At 41.3% G+C, this 18,470-nt stretch overlaps 1 protein-coding gene across 17 annotated transcripts in view; it reads right to left on the reverse strand.

Annotated features, from left to right (window-relative positions):
• Positions 1–18,470, reverse strand: part of KIAA1217 (KIAA1217 ortholog) — a 355,614-nt gene that overhangs the window by 86,242 nt on the left and 250,902 nt on the right. For all 17 annotated transcript variants that reach the window (XR_003572440.1, XR_003572439.1, XM_027894496.1 and 14 more), the window contains one exon: positions 8,782–8,977. Coding sequence is in view for 15 of the 17 variants with exons in the window: in XM_027894496.1 (XP_027750297.1) it covers positions 8,782–8,977 (196 nt within the window). In the remaining 2 variants the exon portion in view is untranslated. The remainder of the gene's footprint in view (positions 1–8,781; positions 8,978–18,470) is intronic.

Raw genomic sequence — 18,470 nt, forward strand, 5'->3', positions numbered from 1 at the left:
CTGTAGCCAGCTATGCAGTTTTCACTGCTGCAAGGACATGCTGCTAACACATAGTCAGCTTGTTGTCAGACCCCAAGTCGATTCTGCAAAGGTGCTACCAAACCAGCCTGTCCCTGCCTGTGTTGTTGCACAGGGTTATTCTGTCCCTGATGAAAGACTGCATTTGCCTCTGTGGAGCTTCATAAAATTCCTGCTAGCCCATTACTCTGGCTCACTGGGTCCCAGTATGACCATCCAGTACACAAAATGCTCTCCCAAACTTAGTGTCTGACTTGGCCCTCCTGATGGTTCATTCCATCCCAGCAAACAGGTTGCCGATGTTAACAAGTACTGGCCCCAGAGTGATGCCCTGAGCCAGACAACTGAAATCCAGCTGCCAGGAAGACTTTAAAGCATTAAACCTTACACACACTGAAAGCTCTCCCTGCCTCCCTGATGTGGCTACAAGAAGGCTGTGAGAGACATGTGAAAGGCCTTGTTAAAGTCAAGATAAACAACATCCACTGCTCTGCCCTCATACCCACAAATAGTCTATTCAGCACAGAAGGTGATCGGGCAAAGCAACGGTACCAAGTGCCTGTCTCTTATGCAGCAGTTGAGTAGCTAAAAAATTATTCAGAAGGGCTCCTATCTCGAGAGTTGCTCAGACCATGCTCCTATCTGGAGAGCTGCTCAGACCATTGCCTCTCCAGTCCTATGAGAGTACCCTAATCAGCAGGCTATCAACAAGCCTCTGACGCAGTGATTATCCTCTTATCCTGTTTGAATTGTCCTACTCTATAGCCAGAAAGACAGAAGACAGAGATAGAATGAAAACAAAAGCAAGAGACAGTCTTATATGATACCACAGAGGTGACACTATTTCCCTTTGGGAGCAGAAATCCGAACTCAAGCTCAGTGCCGTAACTATGCATTAGAATCACTACCTAAATATATAAACAGTACTGGGAGCAATGATTAAATTGAAGACTTGTCCTCATTCAGGGACTTGCTGTCAGCCCTGGTAGCAAATCCTATATACACTGACTGCACTGAGGGACAGGCTATGCTTTTCTGTTTAGCCAAAGTCTTACACTTCTTACAATGCATGGAACTGCAATACACTTTCTTTCTTTGCATGCCCATGTGCAAATGGAAGGATCTGGTGTATACATGACTTACCATAGTAGAGGCAGACTTATAAATTTTACCTAAAACAAAAATTAGGTAGATGTGTCCAAGTGATAGCTCCTGTGCTAGATACAACTCAAGGGACAGCTCCATCTGGCCTTCTACCTTTCCTCTGAAGGGTAGTTTGGACCATACAAGCTATGCCATCTGCCAAAGCCCTCTTCCAGCAGACACCAAACGCTGAAAGCTCAAATCGCTGCTGCCAAATCAGAACAAGAAGTGATGGTAGAGCTGGATGAAGATATTGCACCTTCTGTGAGAATATGATTCGGGGTAAAGAGGAGAGTCACTGCCACCTCCACATTGCTTTATTCAATTTATCAGATTGTACATTAACTACCTCTCCTATTATCTTCACCACTTTTCATTCTGGTTCATTCATGTTGCAAGGTCCTGCAACAGGAGTATTCTGTCACTGTGTGTATTACCCAACACGGTGAGGCACCATTTTAGTCAGGATCCTTTACTACTGCAGTGCAAATAAAGACTGCATTCAAAAACCATTTAACAGATATATCACTGACAGACAGACTTGCATAGCTCATGATTTTATTTAGCCCACTGCACAACTTCTACTCCAGTATCACTGCAATGAACCCATTAAATCTATGCTAATACAGCCTGTTGCAATGGAGTAAAATTCAGCTTCACTGTGATGCATACAGCATATGTATGTGAACATACAGCATATCAGCTTTTTGGTGGCAGACAGAATGTGCTTCTGTTGAAACAGTACGTACTAACTAAGATCTTGCTTCTTGGAAGCATTTTTTTCAAGTACACACAAGACATTTTATTATAGGAGGAAGAATCTGTTAAGTAAACAATAATTGCGTGCAGAAATGCCAGCCTGGGAAGGTCCATATTTTAGTCTTCCATATAGCTGCCTTTAAAAAATCACGTAGGGGCAAAAAACTTAGGCAAAAAAAATCTGATAGTTGATACCACTGTTTACTTTCCTTTGCTCTTTTGATACAAAATATTTCAGGTAAGAGATGTATGTTTTTACCTTTCCAAGTGCAAAATCTTTAGCTATAATTTGAAGAAATTTGAAAGAAGATAAAATCTAGAAAAGCTGGAAGGAAAATTTGTGCTACATTAGAATACTGTAATTTCCTAGGGTCTGCATTTCAATTCATTAACTGGAACTAGTTATTTCAGGATGTTTTTTCTATAGACCTGTCAGTCCCTGTTAAGGTATCTGACCATGACAGCAAATATTTACATGATGTTTTTGCATGTTGGCTGCTTTGCATACACTGTAAAAGACAAGATAGGGAAAAATTCTTTAAGATTACTAAATACATTAAAGCTATACTCAGCCTTGACTTGAAACACAGTTCCCAGGGAGTTCCTCTCCCATGAACTAAACTGAAGCTCTTGCTGACTTCATTAGGCTTAAATCATGCCCCAAGGAATTGGAAAGAGCAGCGGCACTGCTAGCAAATCACAGCCTTTTCATATAAGGTTTATGGCTATTCACACATCTTCTGTCAGATTTAACATGCCTATTTTAATTTCTAGCTTATAAATAGTTATTTATAACAATTAATTATTAACAATTAATTAGTTCCAATATAATATAAAAGTCTACCTTTAGCATTTACGTCTTTTTGTAAGTGTCACAGTATATTGCATACACATGAAAGAGTCATGTCTACCATCAGCTGACAAGAAATGATCCCTCTCTCTGCAAAGGTTTTGCTGTGTGTGAAATTGTCACTACGGCCATGACTTTGTTTTTTAACAGGCTTTGAGAAATACCTGCAAAAAATACCACAAAAGATCCAGGCGTTAACTCTTAAAATCAGTAATGGCATTTCCATAGAAGGTGGCAGCAAAGTAATTAATCAGACACTAATATCTCTGCCTGCCCAAACTGGGGTTTAAGGGCTAATGAATAATAAGCTGAATACTTCATGATTGCTTAAGACCCTCCCCATGCCAACCCTTAAGTCTTTGTATAATTTTATTCCTGTAAGTAATCCCTCCAAAGGCAAATAAAATGCAAATGTTGGCAGGCTCAGACATTTTTAAAGAGGCCTTTCCATGCCACCTAACTTCAGGCATGCGTTTCCCAGCATGGAGCCTGGTCATTCTCTATTCCTTATTCATCTGGACTGGAGTGGCTGGGCACCCTGGCTGGGGTACCCAGAGAAGATGATTGCAACCCTTGAATCATAAAGCTTCATTCTCCTCAGTCACTTCTCAAACACAAATCCTCATGTATTTATGGAAATCCCGCCCTGTACAATATTTCTTATTAATCCAACCCTGCATGTACAGCCCGATCCTGTAGGAGCACGATCTGTTGCAATGGGAGGTTGGTATCACACCCTGCCCTTCAGGGCTGTGACCCATTGCATCAACTGCCCTGGAAGCTCTGTCACAGGATGCCAGTGCCTGCCCATTCTTTGGACACATGTGCCACATGAGAGACGACAAGTGAACATATTTGTCAGCCTTTGTTGTGTTGTGGAGGTGCCAGAGCAGGGATGGCAGGGAGCTGCAGCACGAGTACAGCCTGCCTGCTGGCACAAACTCACTGGATGCTTGTCAGGTTCTGCTTCCTCCAGGCAAATTACAAGTGAAGTTTGCTGAAAGCTTTTGAGCACTTTCCAGGTTTCAGCTGATTTTTGCTCTGACAGGTTTGCTAAATAATTTCTTTCCCACAGTTATCACACTGGAAAAACTCCCAGCTTTCAAATAGATATTTTAAAATACACTTAATTTTCTCTTGCACAGTGAATTAATTTATTTTAGTATCTCGCTTTGTCTCCAGGCTGCAGAATGATGAGACAAGTGCTGATTTCTGATGGACCTCTTAGCCAAGAAAAGACCTTAATTTCAAAAGCTCTGGCTGAAATTTTAAATGGGCCCACAATTGGAATACTGTTTTCTGGGTCAATTCCACATGAATACCATGTCCTATTAGATTAGTCCTGACTGACAAACCCATGATGGTGGGTGGGGTAGCCAAAATGCACTACTGCTATTCCTTCTCAGGCTCCATGTTAATTCAGACCACCAATTAAAAACAAACTGACTCGTGTACCTAGTAAAATAGCAACCCACAGGACAATCAGAATTTCAAAAAGAAAACAGCTTTTTTAAAATGGCATTGAGATATTATACAATGTAAAATTAATAAAAATTCACAAAAGTTGGTTACTTTCTGCACTGAAATTATGTTGGCTGAGGATCAAAACATAATTTGTACTTAAATTATATTAAATTAAAAAATTCTTAGGTACAGAAAGGGAGGTGATTATATAGAGCTTACTTAAAATCACGTGAATAGAAATATTTTCATGACACTTTTAAAACTGGAGTTATAAAGAGTTTCCTGTTTTTTAAAAATAAACATTCCCCTTGTACAGCTGGAAGTAAAACCAATCCTAGCAGGACCACAGAGTGCAAAGTGTCTCAAAAGTAAATTTCAGAACATTGCTCATGGTGTTGTCAGAACATACTAGCAGAAAAGACTGAAAAGGACATTATTATAAAGGAAATGTACTGCATAATAACAATATAAAACTGAACTATTTTGGAATAAATTTTAGACCATCTTTAGAACAAACTATTTGCTAATAATTAATTCCTGGAACAACTTGAAAAAGACAGATTGTGGCGTGATGACAATATATTACCTCCTATTTGGCTAGTATGATGATCCCTTAAGCCATACACATATCTGTGACCCCTCCTGCAATACATGGAGAAATGGCTTATTTTGTTCATTTCAAATCTAAAAACCTCTCAGCTGAAATGCTTCATATTACATTGCTTCCCTGTTGTTCTTGGGTTTTATTCTTTCTCCTGCATTTTGCCTGTTCGTGATGGGATAAACCAGGGCCATGTCTCTAGTACATGAAAGACAGGTGCCTTGCAGGGTCTGAAATCCTGGTCATTAAATAAAATAGTACATCTTCATGAGACTGTCCTCCATTGGGACCTGGACAACGCATTTCAGTACATGCAACAGATGCTAAAAATAGGGTTTAAGAGTGAACTACTTGAAGTGAACTTATAGTCTCCTCTCACCTCAGGAGAGATAATATAGAACAGTAAAAAGTGCAAAGAAGGGTAACAACGATAATCAAATGGTTTCTGGATGAGGAACAAGTGGTTACAGCAGCACTTCTCAGCCTGGAGAAGAGATGACCTGAGGGAAATAACAGGTCAAGGAAATCAAATATAACCTGGGGGAAGCAGACAGTGATCTGATCTTTGCTGTCATTTCCAATACAAGGACAAGGGGGCAAAACGTAGAGCCGATAAACAAATACAAAAGAAAGCAAGAGGAAAGCACTGGTTGAGCAATAAACCAACAGAAATTTGCTGCCAAAGTCACAGATGCACTCTTGCAGATGTGAAAAATTTACATGGAATCAAAGGCAGACTGAACAAATACCTGGAGGAGACATGTCTTGATGGTTATTACACAGACAGAAACCATAACCAAGAAATCCCAAAACTGAAGATACCTTCAGGCCAAGAACACCTGGGGGAAGGGCCATACATACACATGTATGCATGTGGCTCATGGGAGGACAGGCAGGTGATTCAGGACAGCAAGCACTGCTTCACCAAGGACAAGTCTTGTCTGACCAACCCAGCAGCCTTCTACGAAGGGGTGACTCTATCAGTGGACAAGGCAAGGGTGACACACATCATTTATCTGGACTTCTTCTGTAGAGCCTGTGACACAATCCCCCACAACATTCTCCTGCCTAAATTGGAGAGACATGGATTTGATGAGTGGACTGTTAGATGGATAAGAGTGGTTGGATAGTCACATGCAGAGGACAGTGGTCAATGTCTCAGGGTCCTAATGGACATCAGTGACAAGTGGTGTCCCTCAGGGGTCGATATCAGGACCAGTGTTATCTTTAATGATACAGATGAAGGGACTGAGTACACCAGCAAATTTACAGATAACGCCAAGCAGCTGATACGCCTGAAGTCTGGAATGCCATCCCAAGAGACCCGGACAAGCTCAAGAAGGGTGCCCATGAGAATCTCATGAGGTTTAGCAAGACCAAGTGCAAGGTGCCCTGGGTCAGGGCAACCCCCCATATCAATACAGGCTGGGAGATGAAGAGACCAAGAGCAGCCCTGTGAAGAAGGACTTGTGGGTGCTGCTGGATGAGAGACTGGACATGAGCCAGCAATGTGTGCTCACAGCCCAGAAAACCAATTGTATCCTGGGCTGCATCAAAAGAAGCGTGTCCAGTTGGTTGAGGGAGGTGATTCTACCCCTCTGCTCCATTCTGGTGAGACTCCACCTGGAGTGCTGGAATCATCAACACAAGAAAGACATGGACCTGTTGGATTGAGCCCAGAGGCCACCAAGATGACTAGAGGGATGGAGCACCTTTTGTACAAGGAAAGGCTGAGAGAATTGGATTTGTTCAGCCTGGAAGAGAGAAGGTTTCAGGGTGACCTAATTGGTGCCTTTCAGTACCTGAAGGGAGCCTACAAGAAAGATGGAGAGGGACTTTTGACAAGAGCATGTAGTGACAGCAAAGGGGGGAATGGATCCAAACTAAAAGTGGATAGGTTTAGATTAGATATCAGGAGGAAGTTCTTGACTGTGAGGGTGGTGAGGCACTGGAACAGACAACCCAGAGAGGCTGTGGATGCCCCATCCCTGAAAGGGTTTAGGCCTCTGACAGCCAGGTTTAATAATAGGTGTCCCTTTTATTGTCCCTTTTAAGGGTTGGAAATAGATGCTCTTTAAGGTCCCTTTCAACTCAAACAATTGTATGATTCTATGACATGCTTACTCTGTTCTTACTCCCACGGAAACTACCACCTATGGTCCCTCTTTGAGACAAAACATGGGACCAGGCGGACTCTTGGTCTAATCAGTGAGGCCTTCCTATGTTTCTGTTACAAGGTTTATTCACAGCAATTCAGTTTTTTCCAGAAACAGGACTGTTGTATCCTCTTCATGTGTACACACCAATTACGAGAAAGTTATTTCTAGCTCAGCTCTGGGGGGAGAAAACACTACACAAAGCATTGGTGAAAGGCAGGCTACCCCATTTGATGCCAACCAAAGAATTCCCAAAAGCTGTTTATCAATTCTCAGCTCATACTGAAACTGAAGTTCAGAGCTGAGATACCTTATGGGACCTGGGGTAAGCACTGAACACCAGCTAAAATGTACGCAGTGGGGTTGGACTACAAGTTGCACAAGGACCTGCAAATGCTCAATCTACTTAACATGACACTGAACCAAATACAAGTTTTCCAGAAAATCTCCGGGTGAAGCAAGCCATGTTGAGAATGCCCTAGCCAGCAATGACTAATAGGCAGAGATGAATCCTCTACATGAATAGTAAACATACATGCGCTACACACTTGCTCTGAAAAACACCTCTACACCAAAAAGTCCTGTTAAGGTTGAAGTCTTCCAAATTTCTCCCCAAAGAGCCTTGCATAGGGGTGGCCCGGCAGGCTTTGGGAGGGCAGCAGTGCCAGTCCATGAACTGCCATGGACAGGGATCAGCACCTTGTTCCCAGCCCCACTGCTCTGTGCTTGACAGCTCTGGAGGCAGCAGGAACCCCTTCCAGCCCTATTGTCTTCACATTTGTTGTGTTTGTCAGATATCATAATACTCTTGACAGAAACTGTCTTAGATTATTGAGGAACAAGTAAACTACCATGACAAGCTTACAAGCATAGTATGATTTACAGTCTAGTCTTCAATTTATGTCACTCTCTATATTGGGAGATGAGCCTACAGGAAAGCAGCATTTCAGCTTACTACCTGTGAGCAAAACCTGCCTTCCTCAGCAATCCACACGAGCTACTTGCTTTCCCACAACACTTTAACTGCCCTCTGGTGTCTACGCTCAAAAGAACAGCCTTCACTCCTACCATCTGTCAGCTGAGCACAGAGCCTCCAGGACAAAATCCACCATCATAAAAGGAGCTCTGGTTCACAGCTGGGCTTACTCTAACCCTGAGATATGGGAAGAACGTGGGAAGCAGAGCTGTCCACCTGTGCTGACACATCACGCATGTCACCGTGCAGACGGAAGGGCATTGCCCCAAAGTAAATGGCATCTCCATCAGCATATTCATTCAAATCCTCTGCCTGGGGAGCAACCACCATGCAAATACCAAACGTTTTCACTAATATGGACTATTAAGGCAATGGTATCTCTAGGTTTCTTGCAACTAAGTCTGGCTTTGAAGAAAGGATAGAATGAAAAAGCCTGTCTCCTCTCTGAAAACGAGGGTGCAATCTTGTACTAAGTTTACTGCCTAATACTGTGCAGGCTTAGCAAAAAATATTTGCAACACTGGGTTTTAACCATTAGTCAGCGCTTTGTGTCAGGGTCTGCATCTTTTTCCTTGAATATCTACTATGCTTCCAGCACACTTCCAGACCTTATGAAAATAATTTCACCATTTCCCCACGTTACTTGGTACCCCATACTCAGTTAATTTCCAAAGAACAACCTGACATGAAAAATACTGTGCTACCAAATTTCTTTACTTTTTTTAGCCCCAAACTATTTAAAACCTGTTTTAAATTCACAAATGGAAAACACAGGCTAGGAGCAGAGCAAAGCAGGGTTGAAAAAGGCTCTTACCGAGTGATCTTTCCTTTGTTTGGTTTGCTGACCGCACAACTGGAAGACTTGCCCGCGTACGGCTGCCCCTCGAGAAGGGAGTAGGAGAGTCACCCTCGGACATGGCCTCTAAAGAATCTGCAGATGCTTCAGAGAGATGTTCTGTCTGGTCAGCCAAATTGGGCTGTGGGCTCTGGGACAGCTTTGGGCTTCTTGTCTGCAAAACAAAGCATTTCATTCTTAATCTACTGAAACCAGAATATGGGAGGATAAAAAAAAATCAAAGAGAAGAAGGAAGGAGTCCAAACTTCTTCAAATACTGGTATGCTGAAGGTCACTTCTGTGTAGATTATTTAGGAAAACAGTGTCTTCGGATATTCTGCTGCAGTTTTTATGGTTGTATATTCACATTGCAAATTTTATTGCTAACAAGGCCTTGAGAATAAAAAGTGTGCTGAGGAGATGTATGGCAAGGCCATTCTCCTTGTCCTCACATACACACTCTAATGTGGATAAGTCTACTAGGAAAAATCCTCTGAAAAGCAACACTGTGATGTAGTTGTAAAGCTAGCAATTTCAGTATCTTCCCCCGTGACATCTATGAAAGGTCCAGGTCATGCAGCAAAGCCAAAACAGCCATTCAACACTTCTAGTTGAAGTCACAAACAATTACTTTATATTTTTGCGCCAGCATAAATCAGAAATTTCTCCATTACCTGACCAAATTAACTATGATTTTCACTGGGAAATCATACTAGTAAATTGCTAAACACAGTTGCTTAGAAAAAAACTACTCCTCCAGGAAGGGGGAAATCTGGTTGCATTCATGCACTTCTACCAACTCTTCACTGTAAGATCTGCCTAATAAAAACACATTCAGTAGGAAATAAAACATCCTGAACATTTTTTGCGAATTATAAGTGACATTGTAAACACTTTCTAGAAAAAGGGGTTGCTTTAAGGAGCATACTCAATACTGTTCAGTGAAACACCACATGTACTGTTACTTTGGAGAATAGTTTCCTAGTGTTTCAATCAAACTGTATCACAACAAACGGGAACAGACATTGTACAAGCAGAAATTCAAAGTAAAGCAAGCTTACTCAGTTCCAAAACCAGTAGGTAAATATGAACTTTATAAAAGTCTATAATCAGCAGCAGGTACAAGATGTCATTACACTTACATACTTTTCTCTCCCCTATCATTTAAATTCAGATGCTATGACATTTAAAAAAATCCTCTGTATCAAAATTAACTTCAACTCTAGGTTCGAAGATGCTGTCAAGATCCAGATTGTGCTTCTTTCTGGAAAGCCAAAATGACTTATCTTGCTGACATCTGGTTCTTTCGGTGGTTTTTCAAGTGAAATGAAGCGAGTTCATTTCAGCAATAGCATGCATAATATTCCTTTCAAGGTCACACAGTATTCCTTATGTGACCTTGAATGTATGAAGAGCTTCAACTTTTATTACACTTTCATTAGCTGGCTACAGAGGCCTGCTGTTTCCAAGTTGTGCAATTGCTCACAAACTACAGTGATTAGAAATACCTCAGAAGAAAGCAAATCCTCCAGAACTTTTCACTTTTAAAACACTGATATTAGAATAGCAGGTATTGTTCACTGTCCTGCAATGAAATTGTTCAAGAGCATTGAATTTTAGGCAGGACTTAAAGCTAACAACTTTTGTTCTAAAGTAAGCTTTGAAATCCTTTGACATGGTCACTAGTGTATAAGCTGTAAACACAGGAACTTTTGGCGTAGAAGTTACAGAAGTGACAAGTGACCTGCAAACACAGAAAAAGAATTTGATAAGTACTTCTTCATTCAACTTTCAAAAGTGGTTTAGGAACCCTTGTTGCTGAAGTATTTTGTTTACACAGCCATATTATGGAAGTACTACCAAGCCAAGACACCACAGCTCCATAGTTCCTTGTACTGATTAAAAACTTATATCCATTAACAGGGAGCCAGAAGGCACATAATTCTCACTTGAGAAATTCTCACTTGGTAGAAAACCATGACTAAAACAAGATTAAAAAAAAAAAAGGCAGCAATAAAATCACCTGAAAAAGGTACTTTATTTCAGAGTTTGTTGGGAAGGGGATTGCTTTTGTTTCTTTAAGAAAATATAATTCTGATTATATGGATCAAGCTTATTTTGCTTTGTTTATGGTTTTGTGGTGTTTTTTTTTTTTTTAATTTGAATGCCCAGATATCACTTGAGACATGCAGTTTGCATGTACATGGTTCATTGACACATATGAACAGGTGCATTTGTGAGCAGTACGGGGACACTTCATTACCAGAATCAAGATACACAGCTTTAGCTGTGCAGTTGCTCAGCATGTCCTGTCAATACACAGATGGAGCCAACCCCAGCAATGTTGCGTTTCTGTAGAGCATCTCAGATCCCCATGGATGACAATGACATCATTACTGTGACTAAATGTATTGGGGTTAGCTGAGACAGAGTTAAATTTTCTCCAGCACTGTACAGCCCTTACAGTGCTGTACTTTGTGTTGGTAGCTGGAAAGTTGTTGATCGTATTTTGGCTACTGCTCAGCAGGGCTCGCACAGCATCAAGGCTCTCTCCAACACTCCCCTACTCACCCACTACGCTGGGGGTGGGCAAGATCTTGGGAAGGGGCATAGCCAGGAGAGCTGACCCAAGGGATATTCCATATCATATAATGACTGCTCAGCTATAAAAGCTAAGAAAAAGGAGAAGGAGAGGGAGCATTTGTTATTACATTTGTCCTAAAGAGCAACTGCTACGTGTACTGAAGCCTGAAACAGTACTTTCTGGGAAGTGGCTGAACATCACCTGCTCATGAAAAATAGAGGATAAATCCTTTGTTTTCTTTTGCTTCCACATACAGCCTTTGCTTTTGCTTTATTAAATTGCCTTTATCTGGACCCATGAGGAGTTTTTCCATCTTATTTTCTCCCCTGCTCTCCTGCTGAGGAGGGGGGATAGAGTGGCTTGGTGAGCACCTGGCATCCAGCCACCACACTAAAAATGACCCCTTTTGGCAGCCCTCATTCCTCACCACGAATACTGCAGCCTTCTGAAGCAAGGCAGAGGCACATCATGGATCCTGCTCAGACATGAAGTCCCGTCTTCCTCCTAAACCACCACTTCAAATCTATAGTAGTTCCACTCTAGTAATGGAGTGATACAAACATAAACCCAAAGCAAGCTATAAATGAGATCCAGCAAATATACACATACTGTCTATGAAAGGCTTCAAGCTATTTGTCATGCTCAACTCCTATAAACTTTGCATTTCAGGAGTGAATCTGAATTTTAAACAGTTTCTAAAAAAAAAATCTCAAACTCAGCAACAACAGTGGGTATTCAAGTAACTGAGAGATATGAGTGCATATCTGACAGGAAAGCATCTTTATTATTGGCAACAAGCACTAGGCTTGATGTTACTTCAAAATCAAGTGGATTCCTAGATATGACTTCTTAGGAAAACCAACCCATTCAGTGGCGAAGGAACCAGAAACATTCACAAAGCCATAATCTACAAGGACTTATAAAGACGGCTGAAGAAAGCAGTGCATGAACCTTCAGTATTATCCAACCCTTGCAATAATTATTCAGTATGTTGATTCTAATATTAAATAAGATAAATAAAAAAATGCCAAATAAATACTTAAGTAACAGTATATATATTTTTCCATAGAATGTTCACTAATGTATTTTGAAAGTATTAAAAAGCTTAAACTAATACTCCAGGAGTTGTCCTTTTACGTCCTTTTTCGGGAACTAGCATACAATACAATTTACAAAATAAATATTCACCCCAATATAGAATCCAACTAGAGTCATAGTGTAGACTGCTACTGTGAGAGTCAGAATGGTGCTGTATCAAAAAAAACCATAATACCTAACAGAGAAGAAAATTTAACACATGCCAACTAGAGGAGTAGCACTATCCAAAGTTAAAACATGTAAACAGATAATGCAAACAGGCAGACAAACCCAAAGAAACACCTGCACTTTCCAAGCCACCTTTGGGATAAATGCCAGAAAGCAGAAGAAGGTTCAGAACTGGGCAGCAGGTCTCTCTCCTCCCCCTCTGCCAAGGCCAGTTAGGTTAAACTTCCTCAGTCAGCCACGGTCTTCCTCCTCCTCAGCTCTGTGTTAGGAGACACCCCCAGGAATGTTCCTTGATGCAATAGGCTTCATTTTTCAATCAGCTGAGTAAAGGTGACCCTCCCTAAGGACTGCTCTGATAAAAGATGTTGCTTGTGCTGGTTCTGGGTCAGAAGCTCATCAGAAAGGAAAGGCCAAAGTAAGGATGAAAAATTCTGGTGAAAACTTATATATAATTACACAGGGCTCTGAGATGACCCTTTACTTTGGATACACTATTTTATTTACAAGGATATAGATCCTTGTAACCTTTTCAGGGTATATATTTAAGAGTAGCACATGGAGGTAGCAACTATAGAAGATACAGCATCTTTCAACTTCTCTTGGGATTTGATGAAGAGTCAAACCTGTAGTTAATAGTGCCTCATGACTGATATCTCTGTTACACTTTGTCCAGAGAATGTACTTTTAATAAATCTGCTTTAGTTCCTTCAGTGACTCAGGAAAAAAAAAAAAAAAAAAAGAAAAAGAAAAAAGAACTGAAGTGCAAAGCTCTTTAAATGCAGAAAGATTGCAAATAATTAGGAATGAAATGTGAAGGTATCTGAATAAGGAAAAGTGAAATAATGCAGAAATACCAACGTAATGAGCAGCCATGAAGCACCAGAGATGTTTATCAAGTTCTGTGCTTGCTTCTGCCTCTGGTCCTCTGCTCACATTTGTCCACACAAATTCTCTCACCCTGTTGTTCTACCTGGTTTTATGTTTCTGCTCTTCATAGAGTTCTTCTATGCTCATTTCCCATTATTTTCCACACTAATCTATGTAACTGAAGCCTTTTTTACTTTTCCTTTTTAAAAATCTCTCCTGCAAATTTGCTTCACACATTTTCACAGACAAAACAGAATTAAGAAAAAAAAAACCATAACCTGAAGAAAGATTTAATTTCATCCCTTGATCAATTCAGGCTTTTTATTTCCTGTCTCCAGGAGCTTCCTTAGCCTTTATCTTGACAAAAACTTCTCTGCTCAGGAAAAGAATCTTGTCGTACACATCTTGGAAGTGCTAGCACTCCTGGCAGTGTACAAATGGCAAACAAAGACACAAAAAAATAATACAGAGCTAATAAAATAACTCTTTCCAATCATGCACTCTAAAGAACACAGCATAGGCAAAACCCCCGCCACATTTAAGAGCCTTCTTGACATTTCAAATAGAGAAGAAAAATTAGTAGAAAAATGGAAGCCTCCTTTTCTTGACCTTCAAGTAAACTATTTGTCCTGTGATTTGTGCCAAAGATGAATGCAGGATATGTGACAGACTGCAAATATGCATATAAACAGGCTCTGTTTCATGTATGATGGGATTATAAATTCTAAAATATTGTTATAATACGAGTTCTTACAATTGCAACAATAATACTACTTCACATTTCTGTCAGATCCAAATTATCACTGTTTGAAGGATGGATCTTCTTTTTCCACAGATACAGTCTTTGGGGTCCCATATTAACACAGTGACAGAGCATGTCTGGACATGCTAGTAATGACACATTACTGTCGAAGAGAAAGTGAATACTACCCACATTATCTTGTTTTTAAGTATTTTCCATACTTTTTCCATAGCACTTTCTCAGAAAAGTTAAAGGCCTATAAATGTCTACATAAACTGAAGTTCACATTACATCAGTGCAAGGGATGTATTTGGATACTCTCTCTCACTGGAGGCAACTGGGGGTGGGGAGATGATTCAGCAGCTGAATGAAACATAAAACCATCTCTCATGACAAGCTCATTTTTCTCTGTGTGCTATTTTGCCATTATGAGGTGCAAAAATCTATGGCATCTTTCTTTCAGACACCCCCAGTTGGAAATGGTGCCATGCCAGCAGCTCCAGCATCCGAGTCCTCCGGAGCTGAAGAGAGCGGGAGGCCAACTGCCCACTTGACAATGTGCAGATTCTGTAGGTGGTAGGTGTTAGTTATACTCTTCCCTGAAGTCGGCTCATGAGCTACCATATGTCTCTGGCTTTCATTTCTCTATTTCGAACTCAAACATTTTACTGTTTTCTGCTGAATCAATGTCAACAAGTTTGTAACTTGGGAGCCAGTTCTTGCTCAGAAGCACACTCACTTTGGTGGCAATATTGATTTCTACGGTATGAATGGCCAGAATTCTTTCCTCTTTGATAAGGAGAGAGAGACAATGCCTGAGTCATGATTGCCCACCACCCCTAGCACTGGACCAAGGCACCCCACTTGCCTGCAGCCTCTCTGGCTTTGAGGCATGTTCTGCGTCGGATGCTGCCCGAGCTCCCCCTTGTCTGCAGCACTGCCAGACTCCTCCTGCCGCCGGCGGTCCTGAGGAGAGCCTGAGCTCGCCATATTCACCACAGGGGTAATGCCAGCAGAGCACGAATCACAGAGCCCTCCCCAGGCCACCTGCCGTGCGGTCATTAAGCAAAGCAATGAATTCAGTGTACTGTGAACCTGAGGTACACCCCCAGTGCAGATCTTTTCACACTCTGAGGAAGGCAGAAAATAGACCCAGAAGAACTTTCCCAAGTAAGGTAAAAGAAAGCATTCCCATCCCCTCCGACAGTTAACGAGAAGCAGGGGGAAGATAACTCAGTCAACAGCACCAGTAATGCTCAGTCACAACCACGTCACTGTGCCAGGCTCAGGATGCTCCACCGAATGGCCATTTTACTCAAGTTTATTACTTTATTTGAAGGAAAAACTCCTCTCTGCTTATGACAGGATCTCTATCACCACTCTGTTTATTCACTGATGCTGACCCCAGTTTCTTTCACCTAGCGGGTAAAAAAACCCCGTGTCTAATGACGTGTCAGAGTTTATCTGCCATATTTTTAGGTTGAAATGATATTCAAATCATCCTAAAAATCTGCACGTTTTCCCACGAGCCTTGCTAGCTCCTGTTGGTGGCCAGCTGCATGCTCCCTGCTGTGGCAAGCCGCCAAAACCCATTTCTTTTAATCCCAAGTGCTGTGAATCACTGAGCAGGATATCCACAGGCTGCTCGCCCTTGGCAGGACCACGTTGCTCTTCAGTCGGTTGATCCCCAGAGTTAGCAGAAAAAGCTTTTCATGAAACTCTGTTATAAATGACTGATATGAAGCAACATTTTCAATGTTTGGATTTTTTTTTTTAACTGTAAGCACCTAGATAAATTGAAACCTGTTTTACAGGAAAGCTGTGTGTTTACAGTAAAGATATTCATTAGGAGCAATTAAAGTTGTAGGTGCTCAGCACTTGTGCTGCCAGACCTCTTATTCAGATGTTTAATTGCAGGAACTTGCATTTGAAAATGTTGCCCTAAGGAACTCAATAGCCCGTCTAAGAGCAGCTTAATTGGTCCAGACAAGTCCAGACTGAAATATGCAACATGCTGTGGCATCTCTTTGGAATACGTGTAGTATCAGAAAAACCCAAGCCATCCACATTAAAGTGTACAAATATTTTTCAGTATGTTTCTGTCCAAATCTAAGGTTTTATCTTTCTACAAATGCCAGTCTGATATTTTAGGGTAGAAACTGAAGTAAAACAACAGAGAAAACTATTACTCACCTGCTGGTAAAAAGCAAAAGTTCACACCAAATAAAAGAAATCTTTAATTTCAAAATAAAATAATTTATCTCTCTGCTTTATTGTAATGCTTTATGACACGAAGGATTTAGTTATACATGATAGCCAAATTTAAAAAGTCACTGATCATCTCACTATTCTTCCCTGCAAAGGCTTCTATGGTTCCATCAATTTTGCTCAGAGCAAATTTTGTTCTTTTACAGTCTGCCTTATTCTTGCATCACAGCTTCAGTTTATTATTACTTTGTTTAAATAAGTTATCCATAAATTCCATCCTGGACATCAACATTTGTCTTAATTAAAATCTTATGGCAGTTTCAGTTGGAAGCTATTTCTCTTTTCCCTCCTGAAAAACTCTACTGTGAACTGTTTGCAAGCCAGCATGACCCTTTGTTCCATCCAGGAGATGGCTGCGTTTCATCAGCAGCGGGTGAGGTAACCCCTACCTACACAATCTCCCAAATCGCCATGAGAACTGTGAAGATTAAAAGGGATGATTTAAACAAAAACTGTCATTATGCTGATTAAAGGGGAAAGATCTTTACATGCTTAAAACCACATGCAAAAGCTAAAGGGAGAGAAAAAAAAGAATATATACCAGATGCCTAAATGTACCTAGGGGATAGTGAGTTTTGATTCAAAAAAATTATTATCTACCCATCCCTGTTCTCCCACACATCTCCCTACGGAAAACAGGAGGAGAGTCTGTTTTTGTGGTGTCTATTTCCCAAAGCAAAGGAACACAATGCACCGGTCCTGGATAAACCTGTTTTGCTGTGTTTCTACAAGCTAAGAAAGAGCTCTGAATTAACACTCTGTTTTAAAAATAACCGAAAAAAACAACCATCGCCATGACGGCTGGAGAGCGGGAGCGAGGTCTGCGGGACGGGGTGTGAACTGTACGTGGGGGCTGCCAACCCCCAGCAAGAAAAATCGCCCGGGAAAAGCAGAGCTGCCTCTGGCGGCAGCACACCCACACCGGTGACTTATTTTTAGCCTCAATTCATGGAAGTAAACCTGTGATGAAGCACTAACTAGAGCCTGTTGCTCTGGCACCTGGGGAGAGTTAAGGGGCTGCTGCAGGAGAGATGCTGTAGAAGCTTCTGCTCGTCTCTTCCAACCTGTTACCTTGCCCTTTTGCTTCTTTTTCCCTCCCTCGAGGCCATCTCCGTGGCAAGCTCGCCACACCTCTGCCTGTTCCACCCTTCCCTGTGGTGGGCATGTCTACTGGCCTACTTAAATCTCCAAAGTGGAAACAAAACAAGTTGGGGAGTGACAAATCAGGTGCAAATCAGGCGCTGTGCACTCTGCATGCTCCGCCTCACTCCTTGCTTGCAGCACGTGTTACCTTGGTGCTTTTATAAATGTGCTATTGACTGCAGTAGAAACCACGCAGAGGCACCTTTTACCTATGTATCCACAAGGCATGTGCACGTTCACTGCCTGGGTGGGGCAAAAAGGTAACTGTAGTAGACATTCATCCTATATGGTGTTACAAGCCATATAGAAATGAAATAGAAGCTCAGCAGGGTGAAAGATGAGATACAGATTTCAGAGGTGCCCAGTGTACAAATAAGATAATTCTCCGAGTTGTAGAACTAAGCTTTTTTGCATGTTCAATACAAAAATATTTACTGCTGCACCCACAGAGCTGTCCTTAACTTAGCAGCAAGACTATTACCACCTAAGCTAGTTCTAAGTATGTATAAACACATAAATAAAGCTAGAATTGGAACAGCTGTTAGGGATCACTTATTTATCTGGGATCTCCCACTAACTTTTGGTGGATTTCAGAGCATCTAAGACAAGAGTGTGGAATTCATGTCTATCATGCCATTAAAGGAAAAGTCAGAATTAAAAAATTGTCAAAGGACGCACATGCATCACACTCCCATATGCAATTAATCTATGTGAATGATACTTCACTGCTGTGAAATACAGAGAGACAAAGCATGCAGATTCAGATTTGAGAACTCTAGTTGTGAAGCAAGACACACA

Source organism: Empidonax traillii, unplaced genomic scaffold (genome assembly GCF_003031625.1).
Source record: "Empidonax traillii isolate 1590-97213 ecotype Southwest subspecies unplaced genomic scaffold, ASM303162v1 scaffold430:size563586, whole genome shotgun sequence".
Lineage (NCBI taxonomy): Eukaryota > Metazoa > Chordata > Aves > Passeriformes > Tyrannidae > Empidonax > Empidonax traillii.